The 24,419-nt window shown below is 39.7% G+C and overlaps 1 protein-coding gene across 4 annotated transcripts in view; it reads right to left on the bottom strand.

Moving 5' to 3' along the window:
* The window catches only part of Stxbp4 (syntaxin binding protein 4), a 155,353-nt gene that overhangs the window by 62,726 nt on the left and 68,208 nt on the right, over positions 1-24,419 (bottom strand). For all 4 annotated transcript variants that reach the window (XM_038325747.1, XM_038325749.1, XM_038325750.1 and 1 more), the window contains one exon: positions 8,601-8,777. In XM_038325747.1, the coding sequence (XP_038181675.1) occupies positions 8,601-8,777 (177 nt within the window). The remainder of the gene's footprint in view (positions 1-8,600; positions 8,778-24,419) is intronic.

The following is a 24,419-nucleotide window of genomic DNA, read 5'->3' as shown; positions in this document are numbered from 1 at the left end:
CCCAAAGTGATGAATATATGCACACACACACACACACACACACACACACACACACACAAACACCCCAATGTACGGTTGAACTAGTAACAACAGAGAAATAAAAGCATTCCATGAAGGACAGCAGTAATGGCCAGAGAGCCATAGCGGTGGGGACACTAAGCATCATTGCTCTGAGGCGCATCCTGATCCTGGAGGTCCACACTGTGGGCTTCCTCAGACACATGTGGCACACAGAACTGCAATGGGTAAATGAGTGATACCCATTTACCCATTGGCTCTGGTCAGTAAAAAAGTCTGTCCTGAATAATTCCCAAGTGTAAATCCCTACCCAGTAGAGTTCAAACAATGGTTGCTAGAGAAACAGAAGGAGATTTGGGGGCTGAACTTGTATGACTTAGGTGACATGAAAATCTATAACCTGAAATTATCACCTAAATTGGTCCTTGGCAAGAGAAGCAAAAATAAAACTTCTCTTGAAGCTATTTTCTAAATTGAGATTCCATAGAATTCCCATATGTCAAAAGAACACAAATGTATAATAAAAAATCACTAAACATGTTTTATGAATTGACAAACAAACAATTAATCATCAGATCTAAAAGAGAATATATTAGTCAGGTACATAAACATAATTGTGTTTATATTTAAGAAAGAGAATTGGAAGGTGTTAGCTCATGCCTTTAATCCTAGCTCTCAAGAGGCCAGCCTAGTCTATAGAGTGAGTTCCAGGAGAGCCAGGCAGCAAGGGTTGCACAGAGTCAATCTTGAAAAACCAAAATAAATAAAGAATAAAACAAAATAAAAAGTATAACAGGAAAGAAACACAAAATAGATCCAATGACATAAGTCATTTTAAAAATACAGTCAAGGTCCAAGCCCCTGTGTCTGCAGAGGAGGCCTAAATACTCTCACAATAGAACCCCCAGGAGAAACAGGCTTAACCACTATGCCAGTATCATTGGCCAGATTGCTGAGACAGCCATGAAGAAGACAGAAGATTACATGTGTTCGCTGTGAAATCACATCCAGCATTCATCAGATCAGATAGGCTGCTACAGTGTTCAAGCCTGACGTAGAGAAGGGTTATCCATCTGGCTACTGATAACAATGCTCTGGATATTGCAAACAAAATTGGAATCACCTCACCTGAGTCCGGCTGCTAATTCTAAAGACACATTTGTTATCATAAAAATATTGGCGACTATTGAGTCCCAGGCCACACAAGTCAGAATAGGTGAGTGGCCCATCTGCCAGTGGAACGGTACCTCTTCCTGGATTCTGTCCCTGGTGAACCTTCCCCAGGCAAACGCCATCCCAGTTGCTACCTATAACTACAGAATGTATCACCCAAACACCAAAGAATATACCTTCTTCTTAGCACCTCATGGAATCTTCTCCAAACCTGACCACATACTCAGTCACAAAGCAATTCTTAATAGAATCAAAAAATTTGGAATAAACCCCTGTATCTTATTAGATCACTATGGATTAAAGTTTGAGTTCATCAGCAATACAAATTACAGAAAGCCTATAAACTCATGGAAACTGAACAGCTCTCAAGTGAATTACTACTGGGTCAAGGAAGAAACAAAGAAATTAAAAACTTCCTGGAATTCACTGAAAATGAGTAGACAGCACAACCAGGCTTACAGAATACAATGAAAGCAGTGCTAAGAGGAAAGTTCACAGCACTAGGTGTTTATATAAAGAATTTGGAGAAGTCTTTTACTAGCAACTTCACAGCACACTTGAAAGCTCTAAAACAAAAAGAAGCAAATACATCCAAGAGGAATAGATGGCAGTAAATAATCAAACTGAGGGCTGAAATCAAGAAAGTAGAAATGAACAGAAGACTACAAAGAATCAATGAAACGGTTCTTTGAGAAAAGTCAACAAGATAGACAAACCCCTATCTAACCTAACTAAAAGGCAGAAAGAAAATATCCAAATTAACAAAATCAGAAATGAAAAGGAAACATAACAATAGACATTGAGGAAATCCATAAAATCATTAGGTCATACTTCTAAAACTTATACCCTGCAAAATTGGAAAATCTAAAAGAAATGAACAAATTTCTTCATAGATCCCTCATATCAAAAACACAAATGGCAGTTCATTCTTTTTTTTTTTTCTTCTCATGGTTTATTTTTTTTTTATATTGAAAAATTTCCATCTCCTTCCCTCCTCCTCCCCCCTCCCTCCCCTCCTCCTCCCCCTTCCCTCCCCTCCTTCTCCCCCTTCCCTCCCCTCCCCTCCACCCATACCTCCCCTCCCTCCCTCTCAAGGCCAAGGAGCCATCAGGGTTCCCCACTCTATGCTAAGACCAAGGTCCTCCCAACTCCCCCCAGGTCCGGGAAGGTGATCGACCAAGCTGAGAAGGCTCCCACAGAGCCCGTCCATGCAGAAGAATCAGAGCCCAGAGCCATTGGCAGTTCATTCTTCAGAGGATGTGGAGCAAGGGTAACACTCCTCCATGGCTGGTGGGAATACAAACTTGTATAGCCACTTTGGAAATCAATAAGGTGGTTTCTCAGAAAACAGAGAATCAATTAACTTCAAGACCCAGCAATGCCATTCTTGGGTTTACCCAAATGATGTTCAATAATACTACAAGGACACTTGCTCAACTATGTTGAGAGCAGATTTATTTGTAATAGCCAGAACCTAAAAACATCCTAGGTGCCCCACAACTGAAGAACAGATAAGGAAAATATGGTACATTTGCACATTGGTGTATTTCTCATCTGTTAAAAACAATGGCATCATGAAATTTGAAGGCAAATGAATGAAACTAGAAAAAAAATCATCCTGAGTGAGGCAATCCATACCCAGAAAGACAAACTCATCCATAAGTAGATATTAACTGTAAAGTAAAAGATAAATAGGTTAGAATCCACAGACCCAGAGAGGTAACAAGGAGGGCCCAAGGGGGCACACATGTATCTCCCTGGGAAGGGGAAACGGATCTCCTGGTTGGACTGGGAGCGGCTGGGGATGGAAACTTGAGAGATCAGTGGGTGGGTGCAGGGGGAGAGTACTGAAAGAGATGATTGGAAGCAGGGGGCTTTTCCGGGTCAGGTAGAAACTTGATACAAAGGAAACTCCCATGAATCTTCAAAGAAGACCCTAGTTAAGGCTCCTAGCAATAGTGTATTGGAGGAGGCTGTTTGTTCATTCCTAGCTGCTCAGCCCTGAAATAATCACACAGAAACCATAATATTTGCAATACTGTTTGACCAACAGCTTAAGCATATTTCTAGCTTGCTCTTATATCCTAAACTAACCCATCTCCATTAATCTGTGCATCATCACGAACTGAAGGTTGGGCTCCAGCAGAGGCATCTGTCTCTGGTGGCAGCTACATGGCTTCTCTTTGACTCCCGTCTAATCTCTCTCTATATATATCTCCTTCAGCCTGGCTTTACTCTGTTAAGCCACTGGCTGAAGGCAGCTTATTAACCAATGGCAATAAAACATATTTACAGCATACAGAGGGGAATCTCACATCAATAATGGATACATAGTCTGAACTGGCCCTCTCCACTCCTGTAATCAGGCTGGTTACTACCCCAAGTTTTACCAGAGAGCCTTCATCCAGTAACTGATGGAAACAGATGCAGAGACCCACAGTCAGACATTAGGCGGAGCCCAGGGAATCCTACTAAAGGAAAAAGGATTGTAGGAGCCAGAGAGGTCGAGGGCATCACAAGAAAACCAACAAAAACAACTAACCTGGCTCACAGGAACTCAAATGAATCAGGGCGTCTGTATGGGACTGACCTATGCCCTCTACATAGATGTGATGGTTGTATAGCATGGTCTATTTGTGAGACTCCTAACAATGGGAACAGGGCTGTTCCTAATGCTTTGGCTGGTTCTTGGGAACATATTCCTCATACTGGATTGCCTTGCCCAGCCTAAATACAAGGGAAAGTGTTTGGTCTTACCACAACTTGATATGCCATGCTTTGTTGATATCCATGGAAGGCCTACTACTCTCTGAACAGAATAGAAGAGGATCGGATTAGGAAGGATGGGAGGACAGAAGGGAGGAGAAACTGCAATTGGGATGATAGATAGATAGATAGATAGATAGATAGATAGATAGATAGATAGATGATAGTAGATAGATGATAGATAGATAGATAGATAGATAGATAGATTTAATCTACATTTTTAATGATATTATAGTAAAAATTTGCAATCATTTTTTGGTAGTATGTATAAGCAGTATGCAGAATATGTAATAAGAGGGCCATGTAGCCAACATACTTTTGGATAAAAATAAGTAGACAGCATGATCAGACTATCATAAAAGACACAGTAATCAACAAACTGTTATCTTCAGAAGTAAAATGTAGACCAGTGAAAGAGAATAGAGAGTCACACCCAAATGGAACCTTAGAATCAGGTAGAAATGACATCCAGGTGAGTTATCAAATGAGATTTTTAAGTGAAGAATCAGGCAGTATTATTCATGTGGAATAATGGAAGAATAAGAATGTTCTCCATCTTGTGTAGTGCTACAAAACCAATTATAGAAGTATCAAAACTTTACAACTTCTAGAAGCAAATACAAATAAATGTCTTTGTATCTTTGGAGATTGAAGGACCTTTAAAAAGACACAGAGGGGAACAATCATAAGTGTGGTGGTCTGAATAAGAATGGCCCCATAAACTCACATATTTGAATGGTTAGTCCTCAGTTTGTGAACTGTTTGGGAAGGACTAGGAGGTACATACAGCATTGTCACTGGGGGCAGGCATTAGGCTTCAAAAGTTTAGGACATTCCAAGTTAGCTTTCTCTCTGATACTTGTAGATCAACCTGCAAGCTTTCAGCTACTGCTCCAGCGCCATTCCTGTCTGTCTGCTGCCATGACGCCTACTATGATGGTCACGGACTCCAAAACTCTCACGCTGTAAGCCTCAAATAAATTTTTTCTTCTATAAAGTGGCCTTGGTCATAGTGTTTTAGCACAGTAATAGAAAAGTAAGACAGTAAGTTTCCATGAAAATTAAGAGCTCCTTTCTATTTTATTATAGACTAGAAAAGACAGGACACAAGTCTGAGACAGTAGTTTTATAATATAAAAATTAATAAAGGATTAGTAACCAAGAGAATCACTACATGTCTATAAGCAAAAGACAAATAACCCAATGGGAAAGCAGCAAAAAGATACAAAAAGCAGATTTCACTCAGAAAAATAAGTGACTAATGAATGCATAAATATATAATCAACTATTCTCAAGAATGGAAAGGCAAATTGCATTTGGGGATATGAGTGAGTCCAGCAAGGTTGATTCAAGCTTCCAACCTCCAACATGGCAGTGGGAAGAGACAAGTTCTCATGAGCCAGTGCCTATGGGTTCCAGAACACCACAATGTTAGTCATTAGTAACTAGGGGAACCCAAATTAAACTATATTGGCATAGCGATGATTATACCAACCAGATGAATAAAAATTCAAAATAAAAGAAAGTTAAGGATCAGTAAGGGGTGAATGGTAATTCTAATCCATTCTTCATGAGAATACAAATTAGTTAAAAATACTTTCAGTCACAATTAGGCACTTATTATAAAGCTGAACATGCAATTATCATTCAACCTGGCAATGCTACTTCTCATATGTAACAATTACACATGCGGAGAAAGTTTTTATGCATCAGAATGTTCTCAGGAGCATGGTTCACAGCAGAATGATACAGAAATAATAAGACTGCCCATCAAATACAGAATGGGTAACTGCATGGTGGTAATTAATGAAATGAAGACTAAAGAGAAGTACACCAGCTAACCGCAAATTAACCTGGTAAACAGGCAAAACTAAACAAATAGGGAGTAGATATGCAAGTATTAAAACCATCAAGAAAGTAGTAGACACTAAATCCAAGAAAGTAGTGAACTCTGAGGGCAAGGGGAAGTGGGTGGGTGTAATCTGGACAAGGGTATTATGGTCCTTCACAGGTATCAGTACTGCTTTATTTTACTTTTAAAAAATCTTTGTTTTTATTTTTGCATTATGTATGCATATGCAGTGTACATGTGGCTGTGGTTGCCCATGGAGGTCAGAAAGGGCATCAAGTCCCCTATAGCTGAAGTTATAGGTTGTGAGCTACTCAATCCAGATGGTAGGAACAGGTCTTGGGTCTTCTGCAAGAGCAGAAAGTACTCTTAACTACGTAGTTATCTCTCCAGCCCCAATAATATTTTATTTCTTATGTTTCAGATGCATTTTTCAAAAGTCCAAATATAAATTAATAAATATATTGATAATTTAATGGAAAATTATAGTAATAAATAAAACCATTATTACAGAAAGAATCTAAGTCTAAAAAAATAAATATTTAGGTGCTCTAGAGATAGCTCAGTTGCTGTGTACTCTATGACCCAAATTCCACCTCCTGCACTCATGTAAAAGCCAGGCAGAATGGTACATATTCATCATCCGTCTCTGGAGAGGTGACGAGAGCAGGATCTCTGGTGCTGCAGGTCCCAGTGCGAATCTCTATAGACACTCCTTTCCCCTAACCTCAAAAGGATGGCTAGCTCTCTAGGAAAGATACCTGACGATGACTTCTGCCTTCAACTGGCAAGTGCACACACACATGCAATCACACGCTAGTCAATCTGTGCCCCCCCCCCAGTAAGTAAATACAGATAATTAAATATCTCAGTCTTTGTTTTGTAGCACCTAGATCAACTGATCCTTAAGCAATCTTACACATAGTTAGAAAAGTCACTTCGTCCCTACTGCTATCGAAATTGGAAAATATTGAATGTTGAGATGCTTATGTCTAATATCTCTTCTTTCAAAAAAACCTACTGATTTTTAGAGAGGCTCTTATTAAAAGGGATCTTATGACATCCCATATAAAGCTACAAAAAGGAAGAACATGAATTAATTATATTGCCAGGCAACTTAGGACCAAAATATTTCTCACTGGAGAGGAGATAATGCAATAACCTAAGCTTTATATGACAGAGCAGCACATGGGGAACTGGAGGGGTGGCTCAGTGGAGAATGGTGCTTGCTGCCCTAGCCTGGGAACCTACGTAAAAGCTGGTGGCCAGAACTGAGTCCACAACATTGCCCTCTGACCTCCATGTGCACACTGGGTCACATGCTCTCCTACCTCCAAATACCCCCTCTAATACATGCTAAGAAACATGTATAAACTAACAAAACACAGCAAAATACACTGAATAGTTTTATGCAAAGCTCTTAAAAGTATAATTACTTAAAAATACAGCGCTAATGAGTAGTTCAACAATAGAGCACCACCCTAACATATATAAGATCCTACTTCAATCTCCAATGCCATAAAAAAAAAAAAACAGCAAAAATTTTAAACTACCAAACACTGGCAACTTCTGCTCTAAAAGTAACTAGTTATTTTTTAAAAAATATCTCTAATATTTTGGCAATTTCTACAGTAGTTTCACAATTAGGTTAAGGTTACATGGCATAGCCACAGTTGTTTAAAAATGTACACAGATAAACAAATGTCTGTAACTGCCATTCCTAAGTGCTGCTGCTTTCTCAAGTGCTGTGTGTTCCTTCAAGGTTTGCACAATGTGGTCCTCTAGCCTTCTGAGAGCTGGTTTAGATGGGCAGATATGCAGGAAATGGTGAGGGCCCTTCAGATCCCAGCAAAGAAAACCTCCTATTTTCTGTTAAAATGTTCTTTATTCAAACTACTTTCACTTTCATGTTGTATGTTAAAGAATGTAAGCCTTATATGCATAAATATTCATAAATAGCTCAAATTTGCCTTGTATTCTCTTGAAGGCTGAATGGGCTAGAGATATAAATATCCATTACTTATAATTGCAGAATTTCTACAAAGCTATAAAATACCTGCTTCAAATCATTCTAGTTTATACTTTCAGTGACATAACACACACACACGCACACGCACACACACACACGCACACGCACACACACACACACATGCCTACTATGGTTTTTGAAGGTTAGTCATAACTAAAGATAGTACACTGTGGACAGTTTCCACATAGAGATGTTCAGCTTGCTTCCTGCAAGGTACCTACGGTCTTGTATTGCAATTTAAGAGCTGTTCTTGAGGAGCCCAATTGAGTACTCCTTCCATTGAAAGAAACAAAACAAACAAATTCAAACTTGGTTTCTTCTCATTAGTCATCGTGGGCCTCATGCAAAACTTCATTAAGGTGTGGACTGTTATACGGCCCCAAGTTCTCTAATCAAAGAGCAAACCTCATCCCTTGAATCCCCTCCTTCCTTCACCACAAAACAAATTAGCAAGCTCCAAAACAGAAAGAGAAATCCAGTGCCATCAATTAAATGTTAAATAGTTCCAGGCCTGAATGGCTGAATGGAACAATGTTGACCAGTGACCCAATTAATTCGGGGCCCGTGCTTTTCCATGTCCAGGCTTTCTGGATAAAGGCAGGCTCACAACTTCCACGCCACCCTCTTCACGACACAACATCCTATCATTGAATAATAGAAGACAAACACTGACCTAGTTTAGACGCGCAGATGAAAAGAAAATGAAAACAGGATACATGACAGTGGCAAGGAAACCATGGTAACTAGAGAGGGCTGTTTGCTTACTTTATTTTGCTCAGAATAATCAGCGAGCTGAGCCTTTAGCTCGGCGATCTCAGCCTCCAGCAGATGGATCACTTCCTCATAGTCCATTTCCATGCCATGCGCCTGCCTCTGTGCAGCCTCAGCAAGATGGATCCGGCTTCGCAGAGCTCGTGTTTCCTCAGCGACAGCTTTGGCTTCCTAAGGAGTTAAAAGTTAGTGTGGAGTGAAGAAAATGCAAAACATACTTCTGAGGTCAACACAAAGTATTTTTCTCATTTTGGCAGTTATGACTCCAAAGGTTAACACATCTATGCTCTTTATCTTTCACCTAAAAACTAGTAAACACGTTATTTTGCTATATGAACTAGCTGCCCTGTCTTTTGTTGGTTTCTTGATATTTTTGTGTAATTTTTTTCCTGTATAAAGATTCTGTATGAATATTTAGCATCACATACCTAGCATTGCTTTTGGAAAAATGAAGGAAGGTAAAGAAAATTGAAAATCCAAAATAAATGAATAGGAACTGATACAAAAGACAAAAGGAGTAAGCTACAGAAAAAGGAATAGGTGGACGGGCTTGTGTTCTCAGGAGGCTAGTTCAGCTTCATCAGATGCTGGGGAGGGGCTTACAGTGCCTTGGGGCTTTGTGGTGGACCAAGACCAAGGCAAAGCTTTCTTCCTGGATAGCAGACTATTACTTCTTGTTTTGACAGCAGCATAATTTATAGTTATCTGTTGGATCCAATATTCAAGAGACAATGGGTTAAATACCATTTATTCATAAGCAATCAGAGATCCAGAGAATAAGCAAGCTGATCAAGGGCATATAGTAAGACAAATTTTGAGCTTGGCTTCAATACTAATGATCTCTTTTCATCACTGTATTGTCTTTGGATGACAGAATAACAAAACAAATAAACAAAAATGCTCCAAACACTAGCTATACTTTTCACTTTGGAAGGTTAGGGTGGCAAAAACCATTTGCTCTCTCAAAATGCGCCTTGTTGCTAGGTCACAGTCCCCTAGGACACACGTAAAATTGAGCATGGCAGCTATTATAGCGTAAAACTCTTCTTTAGAGAGTGCAGGAATCTCTCTTCTCTGTAATGGAACTTTCTGCTCTAATTGCCATGGCTAATATTAAACTATGGCTAGTTTGACGTTCTTGAAGCTGTTATGGAGCATTTGCTTTTGCTGGAGCATGAAGAACTGAGAGAAGCGTGGGTGTGGGGATATCCGCAAGGGTCTGTTTTCACTCAGCGGCCAGTAAGTGTTTATTATATGCCAATCTCTGCAATACCCATGAACAGTATACACGGAAAACTCTCGCCCTTCAAAAGCAACGTTCCAGTTTCGAGAGACAGACAGTAGGCTGGGCATGAGTTCCGATCTCAGTTAGAAGACACTGACTAGAGACCGGCAGAAGGGACCGTGCCATGATTTCCCGAGGAGAAGCTTTCTGGGTAAAGGCAGCACATGTGCAAAGGGCCTGGGATTGGATTGGCTTTCTATCTTTGGAGAACATCGAGGCAGTTGGAGAGGCAGAAGCAGTGAACAGTACGGGAACGACAGGGACGCAGGGAGGATACCAGGGCAGAGGTAACGCGAGCGAGTGTGGAGACAGGATGGCCTGAAGCGCATTCACCGGCCACTTGAAGGAGCTCAGCTTCCCTCAGAGCGAGGCAGGAAGCGACTGGAGGGCCTTAACAGAGAAGTGATAGGAAGTGGCTTCAGTTTTAAGGGTGCATTACTCTACTTAGTTAAGAGCAAACTGCATGGGAGGACACAGGTGGGAGCAGAAAGAGGAGGAAGGGAACAAGTAAAACTAACTGCGGTTGGCCAGGGTTGTAGAAGAGATGGTAGATGAGGCAGTTGGAGTTCCAGTACAGTTTGGGAGTAGAACAGGCTAGGTCATCACCAATAGGAAGTTAGCATCTACTTCATACAGACAGCTGTGGGATATGATGTAAATCCAATACAAAAGGGCAAATAATACCTACACCCTTCTGGCTCAGCTTGGAGCATAAGGTGTGATGTAGATAAATGGAGGAAGGAGTGGTAGTAAAAATAAAATAAAATAACAAACAAACTAAGCCAACATGAACAAATGAGCAAGAAGGAATGTGGCACATGAGAAACCATGCCAGCTGGGTTCTGACTGAGGTAGAGGGATCCTATTGGAAGATAGTTTTTAGTTGGTTTGTTGTTAGAAGAGCTATAAACGAATGAATAAATCAGATTAATTTTAGAAGGTAAACCTGGTAGCTGGGTGCAAAGTGGAGCAGTATGAGAAATCAGCTGCCTCCTATACCTGTCACCTAAAGAATTTGATTCCCTTATATCTGAAAACACTTGTCTTATAGCGTAAGGGTGCCTTTAGAAGTGAGAGTATGGAGGGGAGGGGGATCTACCTCCTGTACGGCACCTGTCAGTCCAGCCCAGGTAACCAGGAAAGTTACGAGTAATAGACCTGGGTCAGCGTCCCACCAGATTGCTGCTGGGCACGCAGGAGGCACCAGTTTAACATACCAGCCCTTTCTACAGACTGTGTGTGTCGAGTCAGCTACCTGCACATTGCACTATAGTGTATGTTGAGAATCATCCTCATTTTAAAGACAGGGCACCAAAGCACAGAAAGTTTAGTGTCAAGGCTGGGATTTGAACTCATGCAGTTTAGTTAACAGAGTTTATGCTCTTGGTTACTAGTTCATATACTGACTGGTCAACTACAGAAAACATTATAAAAAAAAAAAACCTTTTAGGTACCAGTTACCACCAGCATCAGTCCTGCACTAGCTTCGGATGTGGTTTTAACAACAGACTTTCAAACACATTTGAGGACACCGCACTGATCCCCATTTTCTATTCAATCAAAAAGAAGAGAAAAGAAAAGAAAAGGAAAGAAAAGAAAAGAAAAGAAAAAGCAAGAAGCTTCTGAAGTGAGGAGGAAGGGCGGGAAATCACCCCAGCTGCAGTGAAGAATCACTAATTTGATGCTCTGTCCTATTCACACTCGCCTCGTGTAGCTTTTATTCCTCCAAAAAAAACAGCACTTTTATTTTTGTTCAAAGAATGCTGGTTAATTAAGTGAAGAATCTGGATGGGATCTGTGCAGCTGTTGCGGTGCGATGACGGTGATGCGGTGTGAAATACGGCTGGGTGGTAGGTGGTGCAGGCTCTGATGCTGAATAGATTCACACCGTTTCTTTTGTAAATGCCTACCTGTCGGGCGGCTGAATGTGACCCCTCAGCAAGGTTCTAGCCCAGTTCCCACTGAATGGCTGCTTAAAAGATTAGAGCACTGAACGATGCCTTTTAGAGAGAGCAGTAAAGAAAAGATAACAGCAGTGGGCCGGATTTAGCGAGAGGATCACAACAATCCATGTTCTCTTTTCCTCCCAGGCTGTCTTCTAATAAATAACTGCAAAGCCTCCTATGTCAGTAACAGTTGAGCTAGAATTTTCTCAGGGCCTCACCATCAACATGAAATCCCAATTAGGACAAAGACAGTAGTCACTTACTGATACACTTTGTAAGAGGCAGAATTCAGATTACAGAGGGAAATCGTAAAAGAAAAACAAAGACGTAATAGCAGGTCAGGAAAACCAGCCAGAACATGCTTTGAAATATTAAGTAGTATGACTGAACTCAGTGGAGGAAAATCCTGAAAGATGAAGTGGAGGAAAATCCTGAAGATGAAGTACAATCAGGATTTTCCTAGGGGCAACAATGAGGAGATGCCTTCAGTCCACAGTGCCTCTTTGTTAAATAAAGGTTTGCCTCCCCACAATTTTGCAGTGACTCTTTAGGAAAGATAAGGCCAAATTCTTCTTTGAAAATGTAACGCATGATGATGATAATCTTTGTAGGCCACAGATACTCTGGCCTTAGCTAAAGGCCACTGTGCTCTATGTTTTCATAGATGCAGCGTTTCACCCACAGAGTAACATGATCTACAACAAAACAAACAAAAACCTGCTTAGTACAAAAGCGTATCTTTGGACGTGTCCTCGTTAGATCAGTATCTTAGATCTGAGATTCACTTTTCTCTCATTTTACCCCTATGATTCTGTAAAACCCAGCATGTTCATCTATGTAGTAAGCTTTAACAGCTATAAGATCATAATAGCTCTTACAAGCAGGTTAAAGAAACTATTACCATCCTTGCTATAGTCTTTCCTTTGTTTCTTTTTACTATTTTTTTGGGGGGATATACATATCATCTATGCTGACCAGGTAATTTATTAAGTAAGGACTTTCTTGAGGTACTTAATTGTTAATACTAGCTGTCTGGAAATGTAATTTTTACATGTCTTTTTTAATAATAAAAAATTACGGGAAACTATCCCCTCTCTAGGTATGAGTGCTAACAGTTCCCTAAAGTAGAAGTATTAACTGCAGTTGCAAATGTGTAATTAGCTCAGAAGCCCACAACACTTACAAGCTCTGTAATTTATAAGCCAATCAGTAAATCTTTCAAATGTCAGTGGCTGACAGGAGAAAACAGAAGATTGCAAGGAGATACGTTTTTAGTAAGTTATGCTACCCAAGTCCTGAGAGTGCTTCTCTTATCAGCTTCCGACATTCACTCACTGGAAAGCCTTTCTTAGTCTTCGATCCTATTTACAGTTTTCAAAAAAGATTAAGGCTTGCTGCAGGAAGACGGCTGTTTGGTGAACGAGAAATGTTTAAAAGCAAGTTATGGCCAGTCTACTTAATTTGTGTACCTGACTTATTTTTTAGCTGTCTGAAAGGATGATCTCAAAGTGCTTTGCAGATATATTCATGAATGAATGAACAACACACCCAATAATGTTAGTGAATTTACAGAAGACTCTAACTTCACAAAACACTTTTGGAGACACGCTTTGGCTGTGTAACCCAAACTGGACTTGAAACTCAACGTAGTATAGGCTGGTCTCACACTTGAGTTGATCCTCGTGCTTCAGTCTCCCAAAGGCTAGGACAAGAGGCATGTAAGACCAAGACCAGCTCACAGAAAACATATGGTCTCTCTCTATACCCCCACCTTTCTTCTTGTCTTCATGGGCACTCGAGGTCTAAAGACTGTACCACTTTACTCGATCAGCCACTAAACACTTGTGAAATCCTCAGGGTGCAATTCGCAGGCATTTCTTACTTCCTTTCGTATCCTCACAGCAGATCTGCGTTTCTACCATCTAGTGCATGGGATGACAGGCGCAGGAGAGATCACCTTGCCTACTGTGTTTGCCATTGCAATGTGCTCTTCACATTTCTGAAGGGTCAGTTTACCTCAGTCATTGGTCAGCTTCCAGCGTAAGTAGCAAACATGGTCCACAGTAAAATGCATCCTCCTGCTCCATAGTTCAAAGTCCCCACTACCAGCTTCCAGGTAAGCTTCTAGCTTTAGGACACTGAACTGTCTCCCATGATGACACACACAAAGATTCACACATGTACCGAATACAGCTCTACGTAAGAATCTAAAAGATTCATTTCATAGTATTTATCAAGCAAATGAGATTATGTAAAAATCTAAATAGAATGAAGTAAATATCAAAGTTAAAAGAAATGTTGCACTTCACTGTTTGACAGTTATGTTATTTTTGCACTAAAGATTTAAAAATTACAAAGATTTGTTTATATGTTCTTTTTAACAATATTGAGACAGTAAATGCTGTCAAGGATGATAAAATCCTAAAGGCTTACTCCAACTCCACCCAATCCTTATTCTACAGTGTGTGAGGCAACACTTTTTTTTTGTAAAGTGTATAACATGGATAATTTGTAAGTTCAGAAAACAGGGTTTAGTTTATATGAAAAAATAAAATCTCCACTATGCAAAGAATGAGTCACTTAAACTTTCTGGAGGAAAATTAGGTCAATCATATTATAATTGGCTCTAATTAACCTTCCCAGGGGTTGCCAACTTCTTTACCTGCAGCTGCCTCACTCTAAAAGGTAAAAACTCTTTTCTGCCTCGGAACAGCAAGGAAAATCAAAATAATAATTTTCAATCTCCTTCATAAAGAGGAGTTTGTAGTTAAGGACAGGTACATAAGTACATAACTCAAAAAAGTTGTACCATGTGATACTCTTTACAATATAAATATTAATTAGTTTAAACCATGTTTTAGCATCAGGACGGTTTAACCCTGAACATGTACTTGTTTAGTGTACTGAAGGCTGACATAAAATAAAAAACTGCTCAATGTTAGCTCCAAATGTGCTCAAGAAGAATATTTATAGTACTGGAAGCCTTTCATAGAGTTTAAACCCTTTTTATGGACACAATGCAGCTTAGTGGCTGCATCTTTAAACATTAAACATGGAAAATTCGTCTAAAGTTTAGGCTTTAAGGGGCTCTGTTGTTAAAAGAGAAGTGCATTCCTTTCAAATTAAATGAGAGGGAGAGAGGGAGAGAGAAGAGAGAGAGAGGGAGAGAAGAGAGAGAGAGAGAGAGAGAGAGAGAGAGAGAGAGAGAGAGAGAGAGAGAGAGAGAGAGAGAGAGAGAGAGAGAGAGAATGAGAATCTTGTAGCACATGGCCTAAGGATGTAATGCCCATATAAATATAATATCTGATTCTAGCCAAAGAGCTAAACAAAATAGTCTCTTACCCAACCAATAATTATTGAGAAAGTGCTGTAAAGGCTGAAGAGCTGAAACAAACCTTAGGCTATGTAAGAATTGAGTCTCTAACTGAGGGTGATATCACAACAATAAATGGTTGCTGTAGGGAACCATTTTTGGGGGGTGATTGTATACTCTGATACTATACGCTGATACAACACTTTCAGCATTAAATAGAAATAAGATGGGGATCTAGGTAAACATACATCTGAAATATGGTCAGGAATAAACTTCTCCAAAGATTTTAAAAAGAAAAAAAATAGTAAAATTGACAACACAAAACCACTAGTGTTTATAAAATGAGAGAAGGGAATTTTGTGCAAGTTAAATATTTGCTTCAGGGTCGGGAGAAATAAAAATCAACATCTGCCATGTAAAGAGACCTCATCTACTAATGTGGGGAAATGGGATCTTAAGAGTCTGAGAGAAGACGACAATGAAGCAAGAGAGGAGATGCAACTAAGACAAAGGCTGTGTGGAGAAGCCAGGGAGCATCATTTCTCCATCAGCAAGTGCAAGTGAGACGGGTCCATGTATGAGAAGGAGTAATGGCGTGGAGAGGAAACGGTCCCATGAGAACATCCAAGGCTGTGTCCTATGACACTGGGCTTCCAACAGAGGGAACTCTGGAGAGATACTGCAACCATATTGTGGCCATAGCAACAATTGCTAAAGCTTGCTTATGGTGCTGCATTCACTTCAAGAGCATTACTAAGTGGAAGTGATGCTTTTATTATGCAAGAGCTGTGATGGAGATCTCGCTATTCTGGAATTCAGGCACAGACAATCTCAAAAGACAACAAACCAATGTACATTTTTAAACAATAATTTACTTACGTGGGGTCATACAAGACTACACCAGTCTTGTTTTGAACTCTCCAACGTTCTGTGAATAAATCATCACTACAATGTCATGAGTCCCATATGACAGCAGGAGGACTGAAAGTGTTTCTCGTACAGCAAACTGCCAAGATAAGACTTTTATAGTATCAGCCACCTTATCACTACTTCCTCCTGGGATCAAATGCTCTAGTTTGTCAGCCCAACTATTATATATTGCTCCAACATTTAAAACAAACGTTTGGCATCTACACAGATATCTAAAGTGTAACCTAAAAGGTACTCCATCAGTCAATGATCATGGATTTTTAGGGGTATGTTTTTGTTTTTTCTTAGGTAAATAAGGAAAATTATGGATGGTAAGGGCACTTGGTTTTATATACAAATATGCCTCTAACAACCCACCAGCTCCAAGGTACATATTAAGAAAAGTTCACTAGAAAGGGATGGTTTTGCTCTATTCTTTTTTCCCTCCGACATTCCTAAAGGCTGTATGTTTAGCCTTCAAGATCTCTCCATATAAAACCCACACTTAATGAATTATTTTAAAAGTCTCTGTGAATTTTCTCTTGAAGGTTACTATAGACAGGTGCAAAGTGAGTGACTGGAAGATGGCATGTGGTCCCCTGCAGAGCCAGACCATAAAAGACGCCTTGTATGGAGCCCTATCTCCACCAGTTTCCCATAGGGAAACCTCCTATAGGTAACGGTATTACCAAATTAACTGCAGGTTTCCATGAAGAATACTATCGCTTTCCTTCCAAATTCCCCCACCACTGAAAATGGTCTCTAAGTCAGCACAATCAAAAGGAGTTTATAGTACAGACAAGACAGAAAAATGTCTCTCGGAATCCTTAAGACACCAAGATCCTTACTACATTAAAGGTGCAATAACTGATTGGTAATGGAAATTCTGAGATAGACACCTATATTAGTCATTTTTGCTATATATATATCTGAGTGGGCTAACTTGTAAAACAAAGGCTTAGTTAGTTCATATTGCTGTAGATTCAAGGTCCCAAGAGCAGGATGATGACTGGCAAGGTCACGTGGCTGTGTCATATCATGGTGGATGGTGTTATGGGGGAACTGCAAGTGAGATGGAGCATTCGTGAGAAGGAGCCAATGCATGGAGAGGAAAGGATCGCAGGAGAACATCCAAAGGTATGACCCATGACCTGAAGGTCTTTCTAGGTTTTAATGGTTTTTATTGCCTGTTTATATCTTTACCCTGAACACCGGGTTTGCAACACAGGAAACTCTGAGGTGATACTGCAACCATATCGTAGCCATAGCAACACTTGAGTTTGCTAAAGTTTGCTTGGAGTGCTGCATTCACTTCAAGTGAATCACCAAGTACAACTGATGTCTATACAAACAGGATGATGACTGGGAGCCTGGGAAACCACATCGCCTGCTCCCTTTCAAGTAAGCTTTCCTTACCTGACGCACTTTCTAGGGCAGAGTTTAATGGCAGGGAAAAGAGAAGTTATTTTCTGATCACAAAAAAGAGAATTAACGCTGAAAAATGCACCCAAGTCTATTTGCTCTATAAGCTTCTCTAATCACACTGTTGCCTAACATTACAAGTGCTTTGTAATTGTTCTCTGAGTACTTTTTTGCTTTTAAAAGCTCTTCTAGGGTTAGTAGTAATTCACAATTATAATATCACAGAACGATCTCATGGTCATAAAATCTCACCCAGTGGTCACATCCTGCATGCTAATAGTAGAAAATCACAACCAGGGAGGACACATTGAAATAGCTCACCAACCTCTCAGGGAAAACAGGTTTTATACTGCTCTCATCAACCTAAAGGAACAGCTTTGGGTCTCTATAACAATCCAGGTGGATCCAAGACAGTTGAGTGAAAATAATCATTGAGAAAAGTGACTTGCTATATGGTTCCATTTGTGTAGCGTTTTCAAATGACCAAAGGTAGAGTGGACAATAGATCCACAGCTGTCAGGTATCAGAAGGGCAAGCAGAAGGAGATAGCAGTGGCCCCAAAGGGTAGCATGAGGACTCTCTCTGTAAAGTGTCTTAAGTGGGAAGCAGAAACTATCAGTCTAAGAGGACTTTTGGAACAGAAAGGATTGATACAACAAACATATGTGTTTTTCTTATGTTCTTCCCTCCAATGATGAGACGGTATTTTAAAATAAGTACTAGTAATGCTATTGAAAACTATCAGAAGTTCAAATTATTGAAAGAAAAGAAGGTATTCTGAGGTCACCCAGACATAAAAGTTAGAGGTGTCACTGTTGATACCCTAAAGGAAATACACTCCCTAGAAGTATGGGACCGTAGCTATGGCTCTTTTCAGAGATGGTTAACTTGTGTTCAAAGTTGTCTTTCTTGCCTCATCCACAAACCAAGATGCAGTGGATAGCAGTGTGTGCTGTGATGCTGTGACAACGTCCATGCCAGAGAATCCTGAACTGACTCGACTTCCCATTTTGTGCCCTTCTGAAGTCTTCTGCACAGGTGAGGCAACCACAACTGGCCCAATCTGATCCCAGTGAAGTTGCCAAGTAAACAATCTCCCGTGTTCCAGCAGAGCAAAGGCTGGTTTGGACAAGCTAAGGATTTTGGCTTTGGAGAATTCACTAACTCATTGTTGCCTGAGGTCATAACACTAGCTTGGAAGGAAATGTCAAAACTACCCGAGTGTGCGGGTGGATTTGAGAAAGCTGGTGATCAAAGGGAGCTGCTACAGGAAGGGCTCGTACCTGTTAGAAGCTGTTAAGACTTGAAGGGAAAAAGTGACAAGTATAACTTCATGGGAAATTGTTCTCTTAATTTTAAACAGCAGGGCTGGGCTATTCTGTAGGGCATGAAATCTCAGAGAGAGAGAGAGAGAGAGAGGGAGGGAGAGGGAGAGGGAGAGGGAGAGGGAGAGAGAGAGAGGTTTCAGAAACCAGTCCAGTCAATTCATTACAGAACCAAGAGTATGAAGAGTCATGGTTATCCCTGGTTCAAGAATAATAAAGTCTTGAAATGGGTTAATGAAGGATCTTTCCCTATGAATTACTGAATTACTGGTGAGAGCGACCCCAGAGCTCCCTGCCCCCCAACAACTCATACTATTGCCATTGTTCTTGCTTGCCTACCATAACAAGTCTGTAAGATGCTATTGCTGAAGGCAAAGCACACTTTAGTTAAAGGACACAGAGAAACCAAGCTGGAAGTGACCTAGGAGCTTCCTACCGGCTAGCAGATGACTAAGAAAGGCATCAGTGACTTCCCCATTAGAGGAGCCTGCATGCTACAATACCCACCTGCCAGACAATAAGTGCCTACGGTACAACAGCACTATGACTGATATGGGCATAGCCACCCATGTTCTGATTGGATGTAAGGCCCACTGGACAGGAAGCATTCATGTAAATTTGGCAAAATAAAGAAACATGGCTGAGGAGGTCAGAGGCCTTGGAAGGGAACTTTTTTTTTTTTTGAGATAGGGTTTCTCTGTAGCTTCAGAGCCTGTCCTGGAATTAGCTCTTGTAGACCAGGCTGGCCTCGAACTCACAGAGATCCACCTGCCTCTGCCTCCCGAGTGCTGGGATTAAAGGCGTGCGCCACCATCGCCTGGCTATTGGAAGGGAACTTACTAACGTTGTTTGTTAAAAGGACATGGTGTCAAAATGTCTGCTAAATACTTATGATCAATGCACAGATTAGTGCTGCTTTCCACTCTGGTTAGAGAAACTGCCAGCAAGCAGCAGTCATTGAAGAACAGTAGAACTGACCCAAGAGCTGAGACAAAGGGACTGTTGAGTCTCCGCCCTGAAGACAGCATCTAAATTAACCTCTTCAAGGCTCAGGGAACATCTGCTGAAGAGGCAGGGCACAGTGAATTTAAGAGCTGAAGGATGGGGAGAAAGTGCTATGAAAGGCTGGATTCAGGACAGGACATGGCCATGGTACTCAGGAATTCACAACAGCTACAGTGACCTGCACAAAAACTGCAAAAGATCAAGACAGCCAGCATTCAGGCACAGATGCGGAAGGGGTTGAGGCTCTATTCCTGGCTAAGGGAGGAGCTATTGGCAATTGATAACTATTGAGGGAGGGGACTGTCACCCTCTTCAGGGGTGTGCTCATTGTCAGGTGGAGAACACCATAACCATCAATCATGCAGGTACCACTAATTGGACTCAGAAGGTTATAAAAAGAGAGGGGGGACATTAAGGTGTAATGGGGAAGTGTAAAGGGCAAGGGAAGAGATGGAGTGGGGTTAGGGCTGGAAATGATCAGAATACATTATACACACGTAGGATATTGTTAAAGAATACATCAAAATATTAAGAAGAATAAAATTTGGATATTCTACTGATAAAGACTAAACTGACTAGCAATATGACCAGGACAGAGAAAAAGATTGAGCAGGATGATTTTACAAAGATATTTGGAGTATAATATTTTTGCAATATATAAATATTAAATATAAATATAAATATATAAAAACTGAGTGTACAATGAATTTGCTGGAAAGTTTTCTTTTGACCATCAGCAAAGAATGACTGGAATTAGCCATCAGCACAGACGTAAATGCCCCACATTTGCAATCCTGGAAGCTGCACATTGGATTTGGTTGGTGCAGAAAGGAAGCCATTTTTTATTAAATTAAGCTGGTAATTCCAGTTATGATAAAGACAGAAAAAGCACTTTGCATATATTGATAAAGTTCTTTAAGTCACAAATTCCCACACACCCTAGAAACTTTCTAACAATACAGTGATCAATAGATTTAAAATGTGAAAATCAACTATTTTTCCATAGTTTCAGATAAAATGATGTAACAGGAGAAATATAAGAACATGTATCTCAACGAACTTCCAAATTTTGATGAAATGTTAATTTTTAGCCAAAAAACCGTGAAATATTTAGAATAGATATTTTAAAGAAAAAATTCTGCTAGATAAAGAAAAACAAGTTTTTATTACACCAGATGGTATCCTAGCTTTGTTAGAGCAAGACATTAAATTTATTGATGTTTTCAAACAAGAGTTTTATTGTTTTATGACACCATAAGATAGATACATATGGTAGAAAACCCAAAAACCTGTGCTTAGCTTTCCGATGCTCATTGTACAAAGCTGTGATGGGCACCATTTTGGTCCACCAACTAGCAATCAACAACCACAGCCACAAAAAGGCCGTGTGAGTCACATTTTCTCATCAATACCACACTGCATACGAATGAACGGATTCACATGAAACCCTGACAAACGGGAAATCTGACTTCTGAATGTAAAACAGTAAGAAACTGCCAATGAAATTTGTAACGATATAAACAATTATAACTAGTTTATATTCTCCTTATATCTATTAACAGGTAAAACCTAGTTATTTGATAAACATTATACCAATTGGCTGCAAAGCAAACATGATCAAAATATGTTTTGTAGCTGATACTGTTTAGAGCTATGACCAGTATGTGTACTTTCTCTGGGAAATGAAGCTATATTACTGAGTTGAAAAGAATGACCGAATATTCTTAAGCAGATGTAGTTATGAAAAGATAAATTATTCTAAAAAACTTAAGTTTTGTGAACATGAATACAAATATTAAGAAACTTTGGGATTTAATTCTAAGAGACTTTTAAAGTATGTTTAGAAAAATTTGAGCATATGAATCTGTTTTCACATAAATTTTATTATATTAAAACACAGATTCAGTATTTCCAATAAAATTTAATATAATAAAGATGTTTTAAAAGTGCAAAAGTAATACTATTATAAAAATACAGTGCAAAAATATAAAATATCTCATTAATAAAATTTTAATATTGTTGCATGCCAAAATATTTTAAATGGAATAGATTTCATTTATTTAATTTTATTGTTTCTTTCTGCTAGTACAAAATTTAACTGTCTGTAACTGGCTTCTATATTTCTATTGAACAGTGTTATTGTAGAAAATTAGAGAACTTTCAATTAATTACTTTAAAATAATTAGTTAATAAATAAAATTAGTTAAGTAAATAAAAGATTATTGCAAAAGAATAATCTTATATTTATTCTTCAGTTACTTCCTAATCTGATGTCAAATTCATCTCTCATTTTTCCTTCTTCCCTTCCTCACTTTCCCAAGCATCCAAACACCTAGTCTGTGGCAGCTGTATTGAACTCAGAGCAGCTGTTCCCAAGAAAAACTCTCTGCTCAGGAGACAAAGCGAAGACGGAAAACCTAACAAGAGCATTGTAAAAAGGTGAGCGGAAGAGGTTAGTACTACTCAAAATCCTCCCACCCACATGTAGGTCACGGTACAGGAAGACCTAGGGGCTGGAGAACGTGGAATAGAAGGGATGAAGAAACACAGAACATGGTGGAAATCAGTTCGGGCAGGTAGAACATAAGACTGGGGATAAGACTGGGGGCAAGATGGCAGATCATGCTGGCCCACTTGTCAGCTTTGACATCTATCCGTTGGATTTTGAGCTTTTACTAGATATGACAATCAATCCTACAGAGTTTCCTGATTTTTTTAAAAAATAATTTACTTATTTTTATTTTATGTGCATTGGTGTTTCGCCTGCATGTATATCTGTGTGAGGGTGTCAGGTCTCGGAGTTACAGACAGTTATTAGCTGACATCTGGGTGCTGGGAATTGAACCTGCACTGTCTAAAATAGCAGTCAGTACTTTTAACCACTGAGCCATCTCTCCAGCCCCTTCTGTTAAGTTTTTAAAGGGATATTTATAGTTATGTCTTCTATCTGGATTATTCAGGGGTAGGGCAATATCAGGAAGATGAGCTTGGATCAGAGAGGGCAGTGGTATAGAGTGGTAAACACTGTAATTATAAACATTCAGTTAAAAGAAATTCAGCTGACTCCAAATTCTGTAGGGTCAACAAGTAGGATGCAGGTGAAAAAGAATATAATCAGATTACAGTTGAAGTAAAATGCCCAATTTTCTCATTTGTCAAACACCATTGGGGGCGGGTGATGGTTGAACCTGTAGGTCAATATTCAACTGCCTGCATGATTCGGACTCACAATTTCAACTTAAACGTCACTTCCTGCTCTCTGTATCTCCATGTTTCTACTGACTGATTATGGTGTTGATGCTAGAAGAATATTTCACTATTGTTTGCCAAGGATCAGCTGACAAAAATGAACACACTTCAAGTCAGAAGTTCTTGGGATCAGTTACAGGATGACGTCATTATCACGTAATCAGACACAAAGATATAAACACAGTGAAAATTAAATATACAAAATGGCCTCTGGCCCTACAGACATGCTTCTCCCTGCCAGGAAACAATGTTCTCACTGTTATAAGCTCAGTTTATACCCTGCCCCATCTATGAGAAGTTCTCTAATCCCTCAGCTAGAATTTTATTTTCCCTCTAAACTAAAAGGCTAAAACAAATTGCATTCCTCTTTTAATACTTCTGTTATTTCTAAAAGTCATGTTAGCACTGAGTGCTTACGGTAGGTGATGCACAGCGGACTGTGTAGATTGCTCTCACTCAAGTCTGATGAAATTCTTGGGAAGAATCCTATTATCAAATGCAGGTCTAGGAAGGCAAAGTAGCCTGATGGAGCTAACATGGAGAAAGGGTGGGAGTTTGAAATTGACACTCATTCAGTGAGCTCTTATCTCCTACACTTATGCTTCTGCACATTCACCTATCGTCACAGGAGAGGAGGAATCTTGACTCGGCACACTTTTATCTCTATCTCATTTCCCGTTTATTCATATTAGTTTTAATACAGATGACTTACTGATAAACATCATTTCAGAGAAATAAATACAGGAAGGCCTCATGTGGAAAGGGTAGGCATTGCTGGAAAAGACAGTACAACTGTTGGTTCTTCTTTCCTTTCTCCCTTCTTTTCTTTCTTGGATTTGTCAGTCTTAATGTAATGATTACATAAAAAGTACTTGGTATTTAACAACTAATACACCCCAAGAATTTAGAAAAGCAGAAAGCTTTATTAAACATAGTGAGAACATCCCTCAATTTACTTTACACATAAAACTTAAGTAGGAAGATTCATAAATCCCACTTTCAGAACACAAAGAAACACTGAAATCTAAAGCATACTGAAGATACACATACTGAAAACATAAAAGAAAAAAGCTTAAAAGGGGCCAGTTAAGTGGCCCAGAGGGTAAAGATGTCCATGGCCAGGCCTGATGACGCGAGTTCATCCCTAGAGCCCAAAAGCAGAATAAAAAGAACTAACTCTTAAAGTTGTCCTCTGACCTCCATATGCACTCAGGCACCACACGTGCTTGTGCACACAGGCATGCACATGTGCACCCCTCACATATTTTAATTAAAATCTAAAACAAAAAAAAATGAACTGCAATCCTAGCATTTTGGAGGCTGAGGCAGAAGAACTGTCATTAGTTTGAGGCCGGCTCA

The sequence above is a fragment of the Arvicola amphibius genome, chromosome 4 (genome assembly GCF_903992535.2).
Source record: "Arvicola amphibius chromosome 4, mArvAmp1.2, whole genome shotgun sequence".
NCBI lineage: Eukaryota > Metazoa > Chordata > Mammalia > Rodentia > Cricetidae > Arvicola > Arvicola amphibius.
This window is presented reverse-complemented; position numbering and strand designations above follow the sequence as displayed.